Source organism: Amblyraja radiata, chromosome 20 (assembly GCF_010909765.2).
Source record: "Amblyraja radiata isolate CabotCenter1 chromosome 20, sAmbRad1.1.pri, whole genome shotgun sequence".
NCBI lineage: Eukaryota > Metazoa > Chordata > Chondrichthyes > Rajiformes > Rajidae > Amblyraja > Amblyraja radiata.
In genome coordinates, this window is record NC_045975.1 from 26,407,178 (window position 1) to 26,426,911 (window position 19,734).

A 19,734-nucleotide genomic window follows, 5' to 3' on the forward strand; every position below is an offset into this window, starting at 1 on the left:
ACTAGCGTATGGGGTGATCGCTGATCAGCATGGACTCGGAGGGCTGAAGGGCCTGTTTCCACGCTGTATCTCTATAGTAAACTAAAGTAAAAATGTTGAAATTTCCTAACATTGTGGAGAAAATACCATCAACATTCAATTAGTATAGTTCAGGGAATCAATTGACCAGATTTAACTAAAAATGCAAGAATAAATATATGTTATAATATTAGATAGGAAGCTGCATAATTTGCTTGCGGTAATTTACAATTTACAGTGGGAGAAAATTTGAGATTCAGGGGAAACCCAGGCAGTCACAAGGAGAATGAGCGAAGTCCATGGACTAGTGGTCAAGTTTGAACCTGCGGCACTGATGGTGTGAAATAACAGCTCCACCATCCATGTCCCTGTAATGCCCTGTGTTCTTTGAAAAGAATTGTCTCCTTCACAGGCAGTACTCAAAATTAATAAGATGTATGACAATACTTTCTCATTGAAATATATATCTGTTGGGTTGGAAATGGTAAAAAATGAGGCAAATGAGAAAAATATGAGAAACCAATTAAAGGTTAAATAACATGAAGACAATTAAAACTAATATTTATCTATCCAAGCAAGAGTTTATGAATCAGGACAAATTTATGGATGTGTTCTGTCTTAGTAGATATTATTAATACTTTAAAACGTATACTGTTCAGAGTTGTGTGAAAAGTGTGGATCAATAAATTAGCACTCACCTCTTCTAGACGCCATTGCCTTGCTATTCTCACATAGTTGCTTGGCTGACCATTAATCCTAGCAGAGAACAAATCATTTGCTGCAGGTGAGACTCACTAATTTAAGCAAAACAAATGCACATTGCTCAAGTTGTGCATCTCCACGATATACGACCATCTCCACTACCACTACATGCAATGCAATCTGAAAACAATTTCGCCAATCAAGCATTGTCATTATACACTTTATACGGTTATGCAGCATATACAAAAGAGTTCAATGGGGCAAATATAAATAACATAGCATTATCCAAGGACAATTTCTTGGAATTTATTTAATTATTTAACCACCATTGGAAGCTACAAAAATGTTACACTTCATTTGCAGTTAAAATGCATAGTATCCAGAAAATTCATAGACAGCAGCCACCATTGGACTCACAAGACACTACCTGCTACAAAGTAAATACATTTCCATGAAGGTTCATAATAAAATTACATAATCCCAAAATTGCACACCTGTACTAATACCTGCAATATAATTTTCTTCATACTAGCTCAATATGTAGAAACAGTAATGGATGAAATTATTTTAAATTGTTAAAACTTTGGCATTAGAATCTTTATGATTTTGTTTATATATTTGTTTATCATTTTGTTTTAGGCAGCATGGTGGGGCAGTGGTAGAGTTGCTGAGACCCGGGTTCGATCCTGACTACGGGCGCTGTCAGTACCGAGTTTTACGTTTTCTTCGTGACCACGCGGGTTTTCTTAGAGATCTTCGCTTTCCTCCCACACTCTAAAGATGTACAGGTTTATAGGTTACTAGACTAAGTGGGACCCGTTGGGTCCCAGCATCACACGGGAGGGCTGGTCCCCCAACGCAATATTCCACCTCTCCACCAATTCCAATATTGGTGGCCAGTAGGGGGGGGGGGGGGGGGGGGGGGAGGTGGGTGGGTGGGCTTTCTGGAGCGCTAATATGGGTGTTATGAGGTGAAGGGACAGGTTTCCAGAGGGCTAGTATGAACATTGTGGGCCGAATAGATTCTTGGGCTGGCAGCTCAGTCACTCAAGCCTGTTGTGGTGGCTGCTCACTCACTCATGGCTGGTGGGCTGGCAGTTGACTCACGGCTATTCCTTGAAATTCCATTTCAAGCAGGGTGCAAGGCCACCAAATTCAAGTGCAGTTTCTTGCCACTTTAAACAGGGTGCAAGGCCACCAAATTCTAGTGCAGTTTCATACCATTTCAAGCAGGATGCAAGGCCACTAAAGACAACGAGTTGTGACCTCTCCCTCCTCCACCTTGCAGAGGCTGAGCCATGCCCACACTTCTGGATATTATAGTCCCTCCCCCAGAAGGGGCATGGCCTGCATGGTGTGATTGACAGGAGTGACAGAATCTCAACATTTTTTAAACACTAATAACTTTTATTTTTCATCAATGGGAAAAATCCTCGGCACCTGATGAGCGGAGGGGGACTTTGAGTAAGATGGCCAAAAATCATGATGTGGAAAAACTCGCGCAGCAAAATTAGATGGATAAAGCATTTTTAAATGTTAAAAGACAGTGTTCAGAGAGATTTGGACAATTTAGTACCTGAATCACTGAAAATTACAGCAGGGAGTTAGGAAGGCTAATATTGGTGTTTATTTTAAGAGGATTTAAGTAGAAGAGTATAAAGCTTCTTACTATAGGATCCAGCAAGACCACCTGCTTGATCTCCCTACCCAAGGAAAGATATACTTGCAATAAAGAGAGCATAATGCATTACCAGATTGATTCCTAGGGTGGTGGAGTATTGCATTATGAGGACATATACCTACACCCTCAGAAAGAATGAAAGTTGCTTATCGAAACATACATAATTCTTATGAGGCTTGACAGAGCGTATGAAGGGATGATTTTCTTGCATGAGGTGACTTGAAGCAAGAGTCACAGAGTCAAAATATGGGTTGGCCATTCAAGTCAGGAATATAAAGAATCTCTGCACTTTGAGAATCATTCAGTTTTCGGTACTCAAGAGGCCTATGGAGACTCAGTTGCGGAGTATATTCAAGACAGAGATCAATAGAGTTTTGGATGTTAATGAAATCAAGGGACAAAGAGTAGTTATAGGATAGAGGTACTGATGTAAATGATCAACCACAATATTTTTGTATGGTGGAGCTGTTGCAGCAAACCAGAAGGTTTATGTCTACTGCTATTTCTTATGTTTCTTTGTTACGATTTTATGAGTGCAAAATATCTCAGATTCCAGGAAGAGTATCAGCTGCTGTGAAAGTACATGAAAATATTACATTTGGACTTTGTCATAGTGTATATTTACCACAAGACTACTCTACTCACCTCCCTAGGAAAAATGCAATGTAAATGATGGATGAAAACATTGTGAAGAACTGGAATGTGAACATTTTTACAGTGAAGTTGTTTTCTTGTGCCAATGAGGTGCGCGGTCTTTCTGCAAAACACCAGGTGGTCATAAATAACATACTTCATACTTCACAAGATCCAATCATTTCCCAGAGTTTAGTCTGGAAACAGCTCTGATAGATTAAAACCGTGCAACTGTGCATAAATCAGAAAATGCTGGAAACACTCAACATGCTAAACAAGGAGAGAATTAACATTTCATGTGTGGGTCCCTTGTTGCTGTGTGTTTCTAGTAAGTTGTTTTTTAATTTCAGATTTACAGCATCTGCAGTATTTATTGATTAACAGATTGTGTATCTATTGATTTACAAACAATGTCTATTTTGTCCGGTAATTATTCTATTGTAAGACAAGTTGCACGTCAATACTCATGGTGAGAACTTTGACTCTGTAGCAACTTTCTTTGTCCTTTCAGTAATTGCCAAAATTGAGTCATAGGTATGCCCACATTTACAATAACGCAGTGGAGTATGATGGTACACTCACATAGTGTGGAGTGGTCCAATCAAGCCCAATACCACAATGGTTATCAGGACCACAGATTGTAGCATCTATTGCATAGATACTGCAATTGTTAATTGAGCTGCTTAATGTAAATCAATGTGCGATAGTCTTTGAGAATAAAAGCAAAGACCGAGAAGGAAACCTTTAGAAAGTAAAGGTTGTAGGTTACACATTTTAATCTAAGTTCTCTAATGTAGAAATATGTGCCATGCATGTGTTGATGTCATTGACTGTGCAAAATACAACAGGGAAATAATACCAGAATGAAAATCAATCATAATAGGTAGTAATATATCCAGTTTCCAATTGTGTGATCTCCAGTTGAAAACGGCAATAACTCTTTAGAATATTTGAAAAATGCTTTTAATGCACATAAAAAACATTTTTTCTCTAACCCAAATTCGAGGCATACATACCTAAATTACATAACAAAATGGCAACCCTACGATTAATCTGGAACACAAAATGTCGACAATTATTTGGCTTCATGGTACAGCATTCCAATTATGTATTTTTTGTTTAGTTTGGTTCAGAAATACAACACGGAAACAGGCCCTTCGGCTCATCGAATCTGCACATTAATACTATCCTACACACTCCAGAGACAATTTACACTTGTACTAAGCCAATTACCGTACAAACCTGTACTTCTTTGGAGTTTGGGAGGAAACCGAAGGTCTCGGAGAAAACCCCTGCAGTCACAGGGAGAATGTACAAACTCCGTACAGACAGCACCCGTGGTCAGGATCGAATCCAGGTCTACAGGCGCTATAAGGCAGCAACTCTACCGCTGCGCCACCGTGCTGTCCTGTGTGACACAATTTATTCTACATACTTTTCCCTGCCTTCGCCCTGTACTTCACTCCTTTTTTTAAAGTTTAATTTTTCATTTTTTACCCTGTTAAGGTGTTTTTTTGCCATGAAAATGTATGCAACTTATTGACCAATAGAATTATTTCATTATAATCTATAATTTTGAATTTCTGAATCGGATTTCCTTTACAAGTTTGGCAGCTTTGGGATAGATGAGAAAATATTGCCTTTGTGGACAGATATATCACATGCTCCATTTTTTTGTTAATGCGTAGGCTTTATACAAGCTCATTAATCCTTCTCGTATCCGTGCATAAAGGTTTCATAAATGTTGATGTACAATAAACTCTTGGTATTATAATATGGAGGTAAAATTTGAACAAAGAAATGCGTCAAACATACCTTAGTCATGATGAGAATCGTTAAGAAATGCAACACAGCACCGACCATCACAGCAGCCGTGGAGGCATGGTCACTCAGAAACTCTGATGAAGATGTTGTGAACAGGACAGCAAAAATAACCCGACATATCACAATTCCAAGTGCAATGCTAATAATAACTGTCAGCTATGGAATAAAAGGAAAACAAAAACACTGAACAATTGAACATCACATATATAGATAAGGAAAATTGGTACAATATGGATGGCAGGGGGGTAGATAGACAACACTGACATAACCAGCATACAATGCATTCAGAAAGTGTTCAGACCCCTTCACTTTTTTCCACATTTTGTTACATTACAGCCTTTTTCTTTTTAATTACATTGTAAAAATTTCTAAACACCTGTTTTCGCTTTTTTTATTATGAGGTATTGTGTGTAGATTGATGATAAAAAAAAAATTTGAATCCATTTTAAAATATGTTAAAATGATGCAACAGATTCTCAAGGTAAAGGTTTGAGTGATTTACTATGGCATTCAGGGCTTCCAACGTGACTTTTTAACCACATTAATTAAGTAACTGGTTCATGAATTTATCTGATAAACATCCACAATGTTTCTGCTGAGGGGAATTGACGGTGCCATTATAATTTTATATCAAAGAAAGTGGTGAGAGCTCTACTTCAGGCAGTCAATGCCAAACATAATAGTCTGGCATGATGGTGGCCTGCCCTAAAATACTTCGTCCATAAGTCTTGCTTGCTCTTGCTGCCAAATATAGAACTCAAAATCTTAATTACTTTTGTTGCCAGCATTGTTTCCAGCATTTGTTGTCTTTTATATTTCAGATTTCCAGCATCTGCTATTTTTTTTCATTTGGTGTTAAGTTATAGACTTCTATGTCCCGTTAGCTAGTCGTGTGGGATCTCAAATGAATCTAAGGATTGGGAGGCATGCACTGACGCTTCCGTCAGTCTGCCCCAGGGCAGCTGTGGCTACAGAAGTAGCTTACCACCACTGAGTGTGACTGAGGAGTGAATGAATAATGCGATGTAAAGCGCCTTGAGTATTAGAAAGGCGCTATATAAATCCCATCCATTAAATGATTTGACCTCATCATCATCATCATCTTCCAACTTTTTACTCCTCCATTCATTTTCTGCTCCTTATGCTGACAACCATGGCATAATCTCCCCTTCAAACAACTGATTTACCCTACTGCTCCCTTGAAGTGCATACCCTTATAACTGCCATTTACTTGATCACCGATTCAACCCAACCATAAGGTTTGATACAAAGTGCCAAACCTGCCTGATGTGATCAGCTTACCTAATTACAGACTCAACTCATACTTAGGTCTTATCAGGACTTTTAAAATGCTGATGTTTTTTTTTAAAATCAGCTGTCTCAAGGCCAGCTAAATCCAGGTGCACCTTTTATTTACACCAACCCATCCAAGCATTCATATACAGCATTGCAGAGTTTAGATCATAATGATGTTTTACCACTGTAAGACTTTTTCTTAGTGTGGTTTGTGTTATTAATTCTGGTTGATGTAGTGTATAATTTACATATATACTTACCAGCACACATGCTAACAACATGACCACTGTTGTGCGTTTGTACGAATGAGTATATTCCTTAGGTGATACATTAGGGTTATATAATAACCCAAGAACCAGATCCTCCTGATGTACAAGATAAATACATTTTAAAATGTCACCTTGCATTTAATCTAGTAAAATTAAATTAAACTAACAATCTATAACTTGTCATTAAAATAAGAAATCTCTATCCTTCATTCTGGAATTGAATGAACAGAAAAGGCAATAGCTTGTTTAATCAAGGTTGATAGTTGTGCATAGAGCCATGGATTTTTTGTTTTATTTTCAAATGATGGATGTCTGATTCTTATTCAGGTGCATATCTTCACTGCTCTTCACTGTATTCCTTCCTCAGGTCCTCATAGTTATTGACTGCGTGTAGTATATTGGGGGCTTGACAGTTAATGGTGATGCATTGCTCACTCAGTCCCATTTCAGACCAGGGCAACTAGAGCCAAGAGTCTGTCCAACGTGAAAAGGACAGCCATCTAATACTTGGAAGGAATTCAATGTATAGGCAGACGGATAACAGCCTTTACAATCAGGATTGAGCATCAGATTTAAGGTTGTTCACCTTGTTCCAGAAAGAGAGACGATTGATAGATTGTTGTTAGCCAAATCTATCAAAGAAATATGGATAAAAGCAGGTATATGGAGTAAAATCAGGAACTAGCAAAGATCAGTTTGAATAATTGAATTAGTCTCCATCCACAGAATAACCTATGAAAGTTATCAGTTTTTGAAAGATTAAGAACAAAACTATATAATGACAGGTTAGAAGAATAGATTTATGTTGTGCACATAAATGTATTCAAAGTGACAAGTCACTTTCAAAAGTAGTCAAGAATAGGGCAATCAATTCTGGCTTGTCAACATTATCCATATCCTTTAAAATGTAAAGAGAGAAAGAAAGAGGGAAAGAAAGAACATACTGAAAAAGAGGAGAGAGAATGACATTTAAGAATTGTCGATTAAAGTTTTTTAGAGCCATTTATTAAATTCAGGAACGAGATGGTGCAATTCCAGGTTTTTTTCATTGTTCCGGTTTGAGACAAATGACAATAAAACACTCTTGACTCTTTAGGGCTGTTAACAGTCATTGCATTAACAATAGGTCTTTGGAAAGTATCTTAATTATCAGGCTATTTTCCATGGCAAATTTATTGGCTTATTTTATTAATATCCAAATGTTCATAAAATAATTAGGAGTTTTAAGGACTGTTTACCTGAACCAAAAGTCACAAATCAGTAAATCATAGAGGTTCACAACTCATACGGAATCTCATAATCCCCTAGAATTGCAGGGTGATTTGGGCATTAATCATAGCATGCATTATAATTAATACATCACTTTTCCAGCAAGATCAGGTCCAATATTGTAATCTCATAAAATCTCATTTCATAAAGCATTGAATGTTGCTAATTAAAACAGTTAAGATTTTACCTCATCTTCATCCCAGTGGTACAATTCCCAGAAGCTGACAGCTCTTGCTCGGGCCCTTTTCCATACTTCCAAAAACACTGTGGCTGTATTTTAAGAGAGGGATATTCACTGAAATTACTGATGGTTAATGGTTTAATAACAATTGAATGTTAATAAATGTAATGGGGCAAATCAATATAATTGGGCAGAATATTGTTTAATTGACCCTCCCAACGTTAAAGTGACAAGTAGTTGGGAACCAGGAAATCAAATTGGTCTCTTAAATTATATTACGTTGGTAAATGATACAATTGGCTTCAGTTTCCGGACATAGGGTGTAGAAAGATCTGCCTGAGGTTTCATTCCAGGTCACTTACCATATGTGCACTGTATATTTTTGGTCAGATTAGGGCATGGTTGGACTTTGCCTGTAAATCCATTCCGTCAATATGAATCACTGAGTTCAGAAATGGAAGCAATGCTAAGTACTATATTATAGTACAAATGTTTTATTATTTCCATTGCCGTTACCTTTGAATTGAACATCCTGATCACATTTTTATATAAACAATTAAGTGGAAGATTGGATTGATTTGAAGAGAATACATACCCCAGATTGCCATGAACATTGCAAAAAGAACAGTTATTTCATGGTCAAACAGTTGTGTAACCTGCAGGAATAGAAACAAAGAGGTTTCACATCAGAACTGTTCACATGTGACAGTGCATAAAACATCTTAGTTTTTCTAATCTTAATGCACAATCTTTCCCCTTGCAATAACAATAATAAGAAAGTGGCAGAGAAAATAGAAGGAATATTTTAGAGAGGAGGTACTTGATTCCTCAGGACACAAATGGGCCAAAATTTAAATTTGCTGCACAGCAATTCAAAATTAATAGAAAATAAATTAGGCTGCTTCTAGAAAAGGCGGCCAATCTGAAAAGCCAGCAATCACCCATTGTTTTATTCGGAACGGGGTTAAAACATTTCTATCTCATGAACAGTGAGCACCACTGCCTTGCAGTATGATATACAGTACCTTAGCATAGGAACATGTCTCATTGAGCCTCCAGTATTGACAACGTTGATCACATAGTGGGCACATTATAATTTCAGAAGCATTGCAAATTTCCTTACTGGTTTTCGGAAAGAAAAGAAAGCCAATTAAAACTGTGAATGACAATCAAAACACTACAGATGCGAGATATCTGTAAATACAGCAGGTCAGGCAACATTTATGGAAGAAGAAACAAAGTTAACATATCTGTTCCAACGTTGAGATTTTACACACAGTTGCCTCCAAGATATTCTTCTTCTTCTTCCTGAAACATAGCTTCAGCACTCCCATAGCTACCGGTCTTGCCCAAATCTCATCTATTTCCCATACCTTTTCTTCCAACCACTGGACAGAGCAAATAAACTGTTCCCAATGTCCTCCCTTTCCACCTCACCAGGCTCCACATTCAGAGGATCATCCTTCATGATTTCTGCTGATTCATAGATTACATTTCAAGAACTCCATATTGTAGGCCTCGGACCGATATCAAAACCTCAGGCTGAATAAATATATATTCATAATTGAAGCTAGTGCACTTTCAGAACAAGTACAAATGGTTAGGTTGGTTCTCCCAGTCCTGGAGTGATATTGATATCCCTTGTAATGTTTCTGATCCAGTTCAAGATCTGAATTGCTGACAAGACAACTGGTCTGTTACCATTACAAATCCAGATCGAAGGCAGAACATTCAAAGTCCAGCATTAACGGTGAGAACCTAGTGAATGTCCCCAAACCTGAAACCTCCTGCTAGCTCTGTTTCTGGCCCAAGCCACCTTCCAGGCTGATCCAGAAGATCCTACATCTAACCTGTTTTTTTCCCAATTTTGATTTTTGGCATTTGCAGCTTGGCCTCTGAGAACAACCATTTACTCTTTTGCACTCAAAGTACAGCTGTTCAATCTCTCAGTATTTATTATATTTATTACAGTAAGAACATTTCTAAATTTTAATCAGCACATTGACCCTAATGTCTGGCCAACTATAATTTAACTGGTGATGTTTACAAAATCTCTTGAAAATTATATGCTATGATCTGAGATATTAAGAATCCGTCTGCCCGGTGATTGAAACACATAGCCAGTACTAACCTCACTTGATTGGTTTCAAAATACATTAATCCATACAGAAAGACTAAGACTCCAGATATAGCAGCAGGAATCAGCATGGTGTTGTACCAGCCAAGCCAGGCAAAATACAAGGTGATTCGCTCTCCAAAATAATCCCTGCAAATAGAGATGTGTGAATAGTTTCCATTTCTGCTGTCACATTTGTGAACATATGAAGTAGAAATATCAATAGCAATTATTTCGGTAAATATACACTTATAGTTTAATGAAAAGATTAGATAAACTTTTTATTAGGAACAGGTCACCTTAGAGGCTCGCTTGGCACCTTAGAAGCTCGCTTTGTTATTTTCAGGTGTGTTAAAACATTTCAAATTGATTACCAAAATCATCAGGTTTTTCAAGTGAAAGTCAACGCTTTAATCAACTAAACCATTTAGATCCACAGAATTGTGGCAGCCCAGAAAGAGGTACGCCAATCCCATGCTAGCAGTTCATGCAAAAGCACTCGAGTTTGAATTGAATTGAATTGAGTTGAATTTATTTGTCATTCAAAATAAATTTAAACAAAATGTCGTTACCATACAGTCATAACAATAAAAAGCAAACAAAACGCACAATTACATAATTTAACATAAACATCCATCACAGTTATTCTCCTCCAGGCACCTCCTCACTGTGATGGAAGGTAAAAATAATTCTTATCTCTTCCTTGCTTCTTCTCCTGCGGTCAAGCAGTCAAGTTCAAGTTCAAGTTCAAGTTTATTGTCATGTGCCCCTGATAGGACAATGAAATTCTTGCTTTGCTTCGGCACACAGAACATAATAGGCATTGACTACAAAACACATGAATAAATAAACTGATAAAGTGCAAATAACAAATAATGGGTTATTAATGTTCAGAGTTTTGTCCGAGCCAGGTTTAATAGCCTGATGGCTGTGGGGAAGTAGCTATTCCTGAACCTGGTTGTTGCAGTCTTCAGGCTCCTGTACCTTCTACCTGAAGGTAGCAGGGAGATGAGTGCGTGGCCAGGATGGTGTGGGTCTTTGATGATACTGCCAGCCTTTTTGAGGCAGCGACTTCGATAAATCCCCTCGATGGAAGAAAGGTCAGAGCCGAAGATGGACTGGGCAGTGTTTACTACTTTTTGTAGTCTCTTCCTCTCCAGGGCGCTCAAGTTGCCGAACCAAGCCACGATGCAACCGGTCAGCATGCTCTCTACTGTGCACCTGTAGAAGTTAGAGAGAGTCCTCCTTGACAAACCGACTCTCCGTAATCTTCTCAGGAAGTAGAGAAACTGCTGCGTCGAGGCGATCGTGGCTCCCGATACTGAAGCCCCCACCAGGCGATGGAAGATCCCACGGCAGAGTCATGCCAGACGATGAAAGGTCCTGCAAACAGGCCGATTCAAGCCTTGCGATTCGGGGTGGGTGAAGCTGCTGTATCTGGAACCCCCGAAAAGTCGGTCACCAACCAGGGACCTGCGAGCTCCCGATGTTACAGTCCACAGGGCCTGCGGCCGAAGCCTCCGGAAGTCGAGTCGTAGCCGCAGCCACAGCGCCACCACAGCCTCCAAAAGTCAGTCAGCTCCGCGAGTCCACAGGCTCTGCGACCAGAGCCCTCAAGGTCGATACCAGCTGGAGGCCGCCAGCTCCTCGATGTTAGACTGCAGCACAAACGGAGATACGAGATCCTATCTGCTGACCTTTTACCCCTGACTCTGCATTTCCTTTCCCTTCGAGTATTTATTGACTTCTTTCGTTGAATCTTCTATCACTATTTCAGGTAGCAAAATCCTGCTTATTTTATGAAAAAGATGTGTCACACGTGACCTTTCGTTCTTTTGCCCATAACTTTAAAATTGTTCCTACGATTCTCAACCACACTGCTGTTGCAAACATTTTCACTTCTTAAGCCTTCATAATTTTAAAGACTCTATCAAATCACATATCAACATCAAAGGATAAATCTAGGTTTTGCAGTTTTTTCTTGTGACTCCTGAGGACCATTTAAGCAACTCTTATCTACAGCTGTCCTAAGGTCTTCACATCCTTTCTTGAGTACTGTTCCCAGAATTGAGCGAATATTCTACTGCAGATGAAACTGTCGTATATAACCACCAATCAAGCATCAAGAGAGTAATGTTCACTCTTGACCTACAAAAAATGATTACATTTGTCTGTAGTAATCTCCCTAGCCAACGTGCTGAAAAGAGTTGGATCCAAATGTCGGATGAAATGCAGCTGCGATTTCTGCATTGCAGCAGGACCTCCCACATAAATCTCAACGTACAAATGCTAGAACAAACCTCTCTTTGCCAGAAATACTAAAATAAACTGTGACCATTGACGACATAGCCTAACAATGAAAGTTTCCGACATTCAGAAACAGGTAACAGTGTCCCAAATCTATTTAACAAAATCAAAATATTTTAAAGAATAAGGAAATAAGAAAGTAAAAATGTGTAAAAGATCTTTTAGAGAAAGGATCTTAGCTCAAAAAATTAAGAAATTTGGGTGGAGGTAAAAAAAACATTAAGGGATCAGAGTTGCCTATAGGTCCCAAGTAATAATGCATTGAGTTGAGTTAACCATAATAGGGTTGAGTCCAAATCAAGGCATTAGATGGTCTAATATTACAAGGTTAATATGGTAATGATGATGGACATTAATTTACATCTTAATGGGCAAAACAGTTAACAATGTAAAATGTTAACTAAAATTTTGCACTCAGCTGCTGGAATCCATGCTTGTTGGTGCACAGATGGGAAGTGCTGAAAGGGCCAAAGGGTTAAGGGATATAGACCACATCCAGGCAGATGTGTCGAGTAAATTGACATCATGGTCAGCACAGGCATCATGGACTGTAGGACCTGATTCTATGCTGTCCTGTTCGATGTTTTTGCTCTTTCTGCTAAAATGTTTTACATTGTATTTCTCTATGTGACACTGCACGATTTCATTCTATCACAGGCAGACTTACAAATATAATCTAAAGTTGAAAATAATTACACTTTTTTTTTAACCACACCTTATTTCATCAATGGGTTGTTTCTTAAATAAGCATTTCCATTTCGCCCATTCACGTTGCAACTTGCCTTCTTCCTTGTGAGTGCCTTCCTAAATAAAATAAAAAAACAAATCACAATCTCAAAAGGCTTAGTTTACTAAGTATTCGGAAACTGATATAAAAGTGAGAAATTTGTCCGTGAAATCTTCAGTCTGAGCATTTGTTTCTGTTGGTGCTAGGCATTTACATAGAAAATGTAAAATTTCTCTCCCTCCTTCCAGGTGAAAGCTCTATGAAAAACTTAAAACAAAATTTGTACTTAAATAATAAAATATTTTATCACTTAAATATTTACACTTGTTTATAGGTTATTCATGTTAGTTTTATGTTTCACACTAGTTTTATGTTTTCCCATTTATACGTACACTCCACTCCCTACATGCTAGGGGACAATTTACAGAGGCCAATTAGCCGACAACCCCACATCTCTTTGGGATGTGGGAGGAAACTGGCACACCCAGATAAGTAGATAAGCTAAGTTCTTGAGTTAAAGATGACTGCTTGCATTTGGTATTAGACAAATAATGAAAAATATGAGATTTTCATTTGCTTTTAAGAAAATGTATTTATTGTTCTCATTGAGCTGCACAGTAGTTTTAAAATATACCTGCAACATTCTTTAATTGGTTTAGTGGTGCTTGACAGTGGGCAGTGAAACCAGTTGTATACCTTCAGGTTGAGGCATGTGCAGGAGTTTAGGACGTGGGGGTGGGGGTGGGGGAAGCATGGAACATGTTAAAATATATTATGCACATATAACCATATAACCATATAACAATTACAGCACGGAAACAGGCCATCTCGACCCTTCTAGTCCGTGCCGAACACATAATCTCCCCTAGTCCCATATACCTGCGCTCAGACCATAACCCTCCATTCCTTTCCCATCCATATAACTATCCAATTTATTTTTAAATGATAAAAACGAACCTGCCTCCACCACCTTCACTGGAAGCTCATTCCACACAGCTACCACTCTCTGAGTAAAGAAGTTCCCCCTCATGTTACCCCTAAACTTCAGTCCCTTAATTCTCAAGTCATGTCCCCTTGTTTGATATATTTATATATATTTAAAGTCCTGGCATGATTAATATTTAAGCTGGGGATGGAGTGACAATTGCCCCTCCTTGTGGCCTCTGAACTCAACATTATCCTCGGACCTCAGCTGGGAGTAAGACTTTATCTGATGTAAAGATGTGATTTTATCTGTTTTTAATTATTTTTGATTTTAAACATTAAAAATAAATTGATAGATTAAAAAAAATGAAATTATTAAAAGTTAAAAACATTATAATGCCAGAATATAACCTCAAACAAGTAATTTACCATAACCTTTGCCTCCTAAATCTTTACCGCACATTCCTGGTTGACCTGACATTAGACAATGGGCTGAGTGGCTTTTTCATTTCATATTGTAACCCAAATCACATATCTACTTTTATTTATAACATATTATGTAAAAATAATATAGAATTCATACCTGAAACTCGTCAAGAACAAAACATGCACATATTTTTAAAACATGAGAAAAATCTCAAATTTTCCAAGTAGTAACTGTCCAATCAAAGCACGTTTGACATTGAGTCGGACGCCTATTGACCAATCACGCGCTTTATTTCATGCAAGCGAGGCAGCGAGCACTCTGGGATGATGGCTGCCTCCTAATAACATCAAAACAATTGCAAGGTATCGAAGGAATAAAGGTAATGCTAACCTTGCTGATAATTTTGTTTTACAACTGATTTATCTTTGTAAAGTTATGATGTGAACTGTTAAATAAAATGATAACTAAAAATGTAGAGCTAGGGTTAGGTTTGGGTCATGGTTAGTGGTAGGATTGATAATATTGGGCATTTTGGGCAAAGATCCAAGCAAGCAAGATAGTCCACTAGTCGAAAAAGACGTAGTACGGTCATGGGCAGATTCATTAGTAAATTTCGGCCCCATTTCCATAACCGGCTTCCGTCTCTGCCATTTTTGTCCGCCATAGCACCAAGGGGGATTTACGAAGTCGGGTTGGGTTACTGAAATGAACGAAAAAAACGCCCGCATTCTGCTCCGTTGTGTACTACACGTCAGCCCGTTGCATTTAGCAGGAGTGGTCTATCTTACTCCGCTATAGGATCTTTGATTTTGGGTACCTGACAAAATGGAGGATTTCTGCTTTTGTAAAGCCTACTTGACATCTTTTGCAAAAGCTGCAAAGACCATGAGGATCATGGCTCCAGAGTGTCTGTGGCCTGGGACGAGGTTGAAGAAAGGTTGATGTCCAGATGGCCTTTAAGTGTGAGGTTTTGCAAAGGGAGCTAGGTCCTGCTGCAAATGCATGCTCAGGATTGGTTGGGAGATGATGGGTTATAAATGTTGCTAACTATGTTGCATGCAAAGATGATAGAGCGGAGCAAGATGATCCACTCCTGCGAATCCAATGAACTGACGTGTAGTACGCACCAGAGTGTAACTTCTGCCATTTCAGTAAACCCGACCCAACTTCAGTTATGCCTCTCGGGACCTCAGCACCTTCTGGGTCACGAAAGTTAAATTTTAGATTAATTTTAGATTAATCTACGGCCTACATAGATTACAGCACACATTTCTCTGGTATGATGCTGAAGAATCCTAGCAAGACTGTTCTCCACCACTGTAGCAGAGCAAACTGACATATTCTCTATGTCACACCCCGACTTCCATTTTTCACAGCATGTGAGTGAAATGCCATGTTTGCTCAGTTTCAACACTAAAACCCTGGCAGGTCCAATTAGAACCATCAGGAAGATCTGGCCCTTATGTGCCTGAGACTAAGTACATTTCAGTGGAATAATTTAATGAAATGTAAAACCAGGGCTATAGCTTTTGGTTCAAATGATGATAAAAAGATTTATGCTACTATTTATCCAAAATCAGATTAAGCAAGAGTCAAGAGTGTTTTATTGCCCTATATTCTGGAACAGAACAATGAGATTCTTACTAGCATTAAGATTACTTGAAATTAATCATTCGTTTTACTTACTGGTTGTTGGTTTGCCCTACAGGAGAATTGCCTGGTAAGTTTTCTTGCTTACGGTATATAAAAACATTGTTTTAAATGTATGACTGCACATGATAAATGCAAGGATTTTATAGCAGAATGAATAATATTATTTACCTCATGAAGTGGGAAGACTGCATGAAATGCACCATCTTTCAGTAATTTGTGCAGAGAATTGCTGGCTAAAAAGAAATTAGAAAAAATGGCACAACTTGACCAATAGCAATGCAATAATAAATCACGTCTTTCTATACAACTGCTAAGAGTTCCAAGCTACCTTAATACAAGTTTCTAGATAGAGTCAAAACTTCTAAAATAGGATATGAATATGGTTGAAAAGATTAAGAGGTGATATAATTCAGCAAAACTGTGAAACCAAGCACGGGTTGTAGATTTTATCACAAAGGAAATACAGTACCTGGGATATAAGATCCCAGTTTTAAAGTAAGAGACAAAGAAAAATCCTGATTAAAGAAAGCAAGATGAATCGGGATGGTTACAAAGTGCATATGGATTGGAGGAAAAGAGTTATAAAAAGAGGACAGAGCAATTTGAGGTAAGTGGGAAGAATGTCATCAAATATTAGTTTTCTCTTTGTATCTTATGCACAGGTAAAAAGGAAGATTGGCTTTAGTTTATAAAGTTACGAATTCCAAATGCTTTTGCAATAACTTTAACTTGTCCTGCACTGGAACCCCCCACCCTCAAAATGTCTCTCATCCAAAATGATCAGTCCATTTTGTCCTGCATATGCCCATTTCACGATTTTGGGTATCTTCCTAAAGTTTGCCTTTGACTTCTAAGAGCTTTGAAGTCATGTCCTATAAACTTATTTTCCAAAAATTCAAATGTTTATAACTATTTCTGACACAAGGAAACAAAAAAGATGGAAAAAGATCCATTGAAGCACATTGTCAAGGTAAAGATGAAGTGAACAAGAGAAATAAATCAGGGGCACAAATGAGTGAGATGCAGTTGGGAATCTCTGAATAATATGGTTAATTTTCCTTCATGCCCATGTAACTTTTGGTCTTGGCTGCCTGTCAGTACCTTTGGTGGGGATGGTTAGAAAACACTCCTGCTGCTTCTAGCCCAGAAACAGTGCAACTTATTTATCCAACCCTTATCAACTCCAAATACCTTTCATACTTGATTGAGACCGGACAAAGGTAACCAACAGAGGTAACAAATAGAAAATATATTACAATAAAGGTGCCAAGGTCACCAGTGGAATGGCTATTGTGACAATTATGGTTATTAGTACAACTAATATATTACAATTTGATAGGATTTTCAATGAGAGGCATAAATAGTGTAGACAGGCAGAACCTATAGAAATGTCAAAAAGGGCGTAGCTTTAAGGTGAAAAGGGCAAAGTTTAAAGAAGATGAGTGGGGCGTTTTTTTATACGGAGGGTGGTGCCTGGAACACATTCCCAGGGGGTGGTGTTGGAGGCAGATAGGATGGTGACATTTAAGATACTTATAGATTGCACGGAATGGAGGGGTATGGATTATGTGCAAGCAGATGAGATTTAGCTTATCATCGTATCTTGATTAGTACAGACATTGTGGGCCGAAGGGTCTGCTCGAGTACTTTCCTATGTCTTATGATTCATTTAAAAATTAAATACAGCCTTCGTAACTTCTGAAAGAATAAATGTATTTATTTGCATCTGTGTGATCAGTCAATTTGTCATACAGGCTTCTGCCCATTGTTTAAAATATATGCTGTTTACCATAAAGCAGATCTTCATTTGGATCATCAATTGTTGAATACCTGGTTTTCCACAGAATAAAGTTTATAATCCGAAGTCTGTGATGAACACAAAAATTAAGCTTGATTAATAAATGCGATTTTTTTTTCAAAAAGTGAGAAATGTTGCACATGTGTGATTGAGGCTTAAACATGGAAAGGTGCTATCACTTTGATGGGGTTACACTATTGGGCCTCTCAATAGCCAGTGGGAGGCAGAGAAACCCTATTATAGGAAGATTATGAAAAGATTTAAAAGCAACAAGGTTGTCGTAGACACTGACTTAAATGTCCTTAACATTGACAGTGACTTCCTCACTTCATGAGGCATAGACGGGGCAGAATTTATCAGATGCATCCAAGAAAGTATCTTGGAACAGTATGCAGATAGTCCCACTAGGGGAGGGACCTTACTAAACCTTGCTAAACATTGGGATTCTGGCCGGGTGATTAAGGTTTCAGTGGGAGAACATCTTGGAAATAATGATCAAAACATAATGTTTTTAAATAGTTATGGAAAAGAAGAAATTTGGATCTTGGGAAAAGTGCTAAATTTGGGGAAGGCATATGACAGCATTATTAAACAGGAACCAAATGGAGTATAATCTGGATGAGTGTTGCACTTTGGAAATCAAGTGTAAGGGGAAAGTATACTGTAAAGGGCAGGACCCAAAGGAACATTGATGTACAGAGGAATTTGGCGTCAAAGAACTTAGCTCTGTAAAAGTGGCAACACCAAGGAGAGGGTGACAAAGAATGTGTATGACATACTTGCCTTCATCAGTTAGGGCATTGAGTATAAAGGATAAGAAGTCATATTGCAGCTGTATAAAACTTTGTTCAGGCTGCATTTGGATTTATGTGTGCAGTTCTGGTCACCCCATTACAGAAAGAATGTAATGGGTTTGGAGCAGTTATAGAAGTTCCCCACAATGTTGCCTAGATTAGAGAGCATTAAGGGCCGGTCCCACTTCGATCGCCAGAGCCGTATGGAGTTGTGCGGAGCTGGTCCCGACATCGCGCGGGGCTCCGAAAAACTGACACTGTCCAAAAATTCCTCGCGGCAACGGCCTGCCGGCCCACAGCCGCATTGAGGCCGTATGCACCGCCTCGACGGGCGTGCACAGTGTCTCGACGCCGTACGCAGCGTCTTGACGGCGTACGTCACGCGCGAACTTCCCGCGGACTTCGTTCGAATTTCACGTCAACTCGTACGGGATCACTCGACCTTCGTGCGGCCCCCGCTTCCGGTTTGGTCGCGCTTGCCGCATGCAGTCACATTCTCGTGGGACAGGCCCTTTAGCTATCAGGAGAAAAGGAATGTGTGACGTTTCAAGTCGAGACACTTCAGTCTGACCTGAAACGTCACCCATTCCTTCTCTCCAGAGATGTTGCCTGTCCCACTGAGTTACCCCATCATTTTTGTATCTATCATAGGTGTAAACCAGCATCTGCAGTTCTTTCTTACAGATATATGGAGAAATTGGACAAACTCAGATTGTTTTCTCTGGAGTATATGAGGTTGCGGGGAGAAGTTTAGAAAATTATGAGTGGCATTGTTAGTGTAGATAGAGTAATTTCCCCAGGGTAGAAACATCGAACACTGGCGGCAGTAGCATTAAGGTGAAAGGGGGAAAGTTTAAAGGAGATGTGCAGGGTAAATTATTGTACAAAGAATGTGTTAGGTTGCCAGAAGGGTGGTGAAAGCAGAACCAATTGTGATGTTTAGGAGACATTCAGACAGGCACATTGAAACATAGAAAATAGGTGCAGGAGTAGACCATTCGGCCCTTCGAGCCTGCACCGCCATTCAATATGATCATGGCTGATCATCCAACTCAGTATCCTGTACCTGCCTTCTCTCCATACCCCCTGATCTCTTTAGCCATAAGGGCCACATC

General features: G+C 38.8%; 1 protein-coding gene and 1 long non-coding RNA gene across 2 annotated transcripts in view; one reads left to right on the forward strand and one right to left on the reverse strand.

Annotated features, from left to right (window-relative positions):
- ano9 (anoctamin 9) overlaps nucleotides 1–19,734 on the reverse strand; it is a 70,053-nt gene that overhangs the window by 22,874 nt on the left and 27,445 nt on the right. The window contains exons 5-16 of the mRNA XM_033039129.1: nucleotides 17,817–17,893; nucleotides 16,196–16,260; nucleotides 13,012–13,100; nucleotides 10,005–10,139; nucleotides 8,899–8,995; nucleotides 8,469–8,529; nucleotides 7,880–7,962; nucleotides 6,415–6,519; nucleotides 4,850–5,014; nucleotides 4,051–4,087; nucleotides 3,047–3,158; nucleotides 717–774 (exon numbers count right to left, since the gene is read on the reverse strand). Coding sequence (XP_032895020.1) covers nucleotides 717–774; nucleotides 3,047–3,158; nucleotides 4,051–4,087; nucleotides 4,850–5,014; nucleotides 6,415–6,519; nucleotides 7,880–7,962; nucleotides 8,469–8,529; nucleotides 8,899–8,995; nucleotides 10,005–10,139; nucleotides 13,012–13,100; nucleotides 16,196–16,260; nucleotides 17,817–17,893 — 1,084 coding nt within the window. The remainder of the gene's footprint in view (nucleotides 1–716; nucleotides 775–3,046; nucleotides 3,159–4,050; nucleotides 4,088–4,849; nucleotides 5,015–6,414; nucleotides 6,520–7,879; nucleotides 7,963–8,468; nucleotides 8,530–8,898; nucleotides 8,996–10,004; nucleotides 10,140–13,011; nucleotides 13,101–16,195; nucleotides 16,261–17,816; nucleotides 17,894–19,734) is intronic.
- Nucleotides 11,372–15,321, forward strand: LOC116984767. Its single transcript, XR_004415119.1, has 3 exons — nucleotides 11,372–11,407; nucleotides 15,062–15,187; nucleotides 15,312–15,321. It is a non-coding gene; the product is annotated as an uncharacterized LOC116984767 (long non-coding RNA).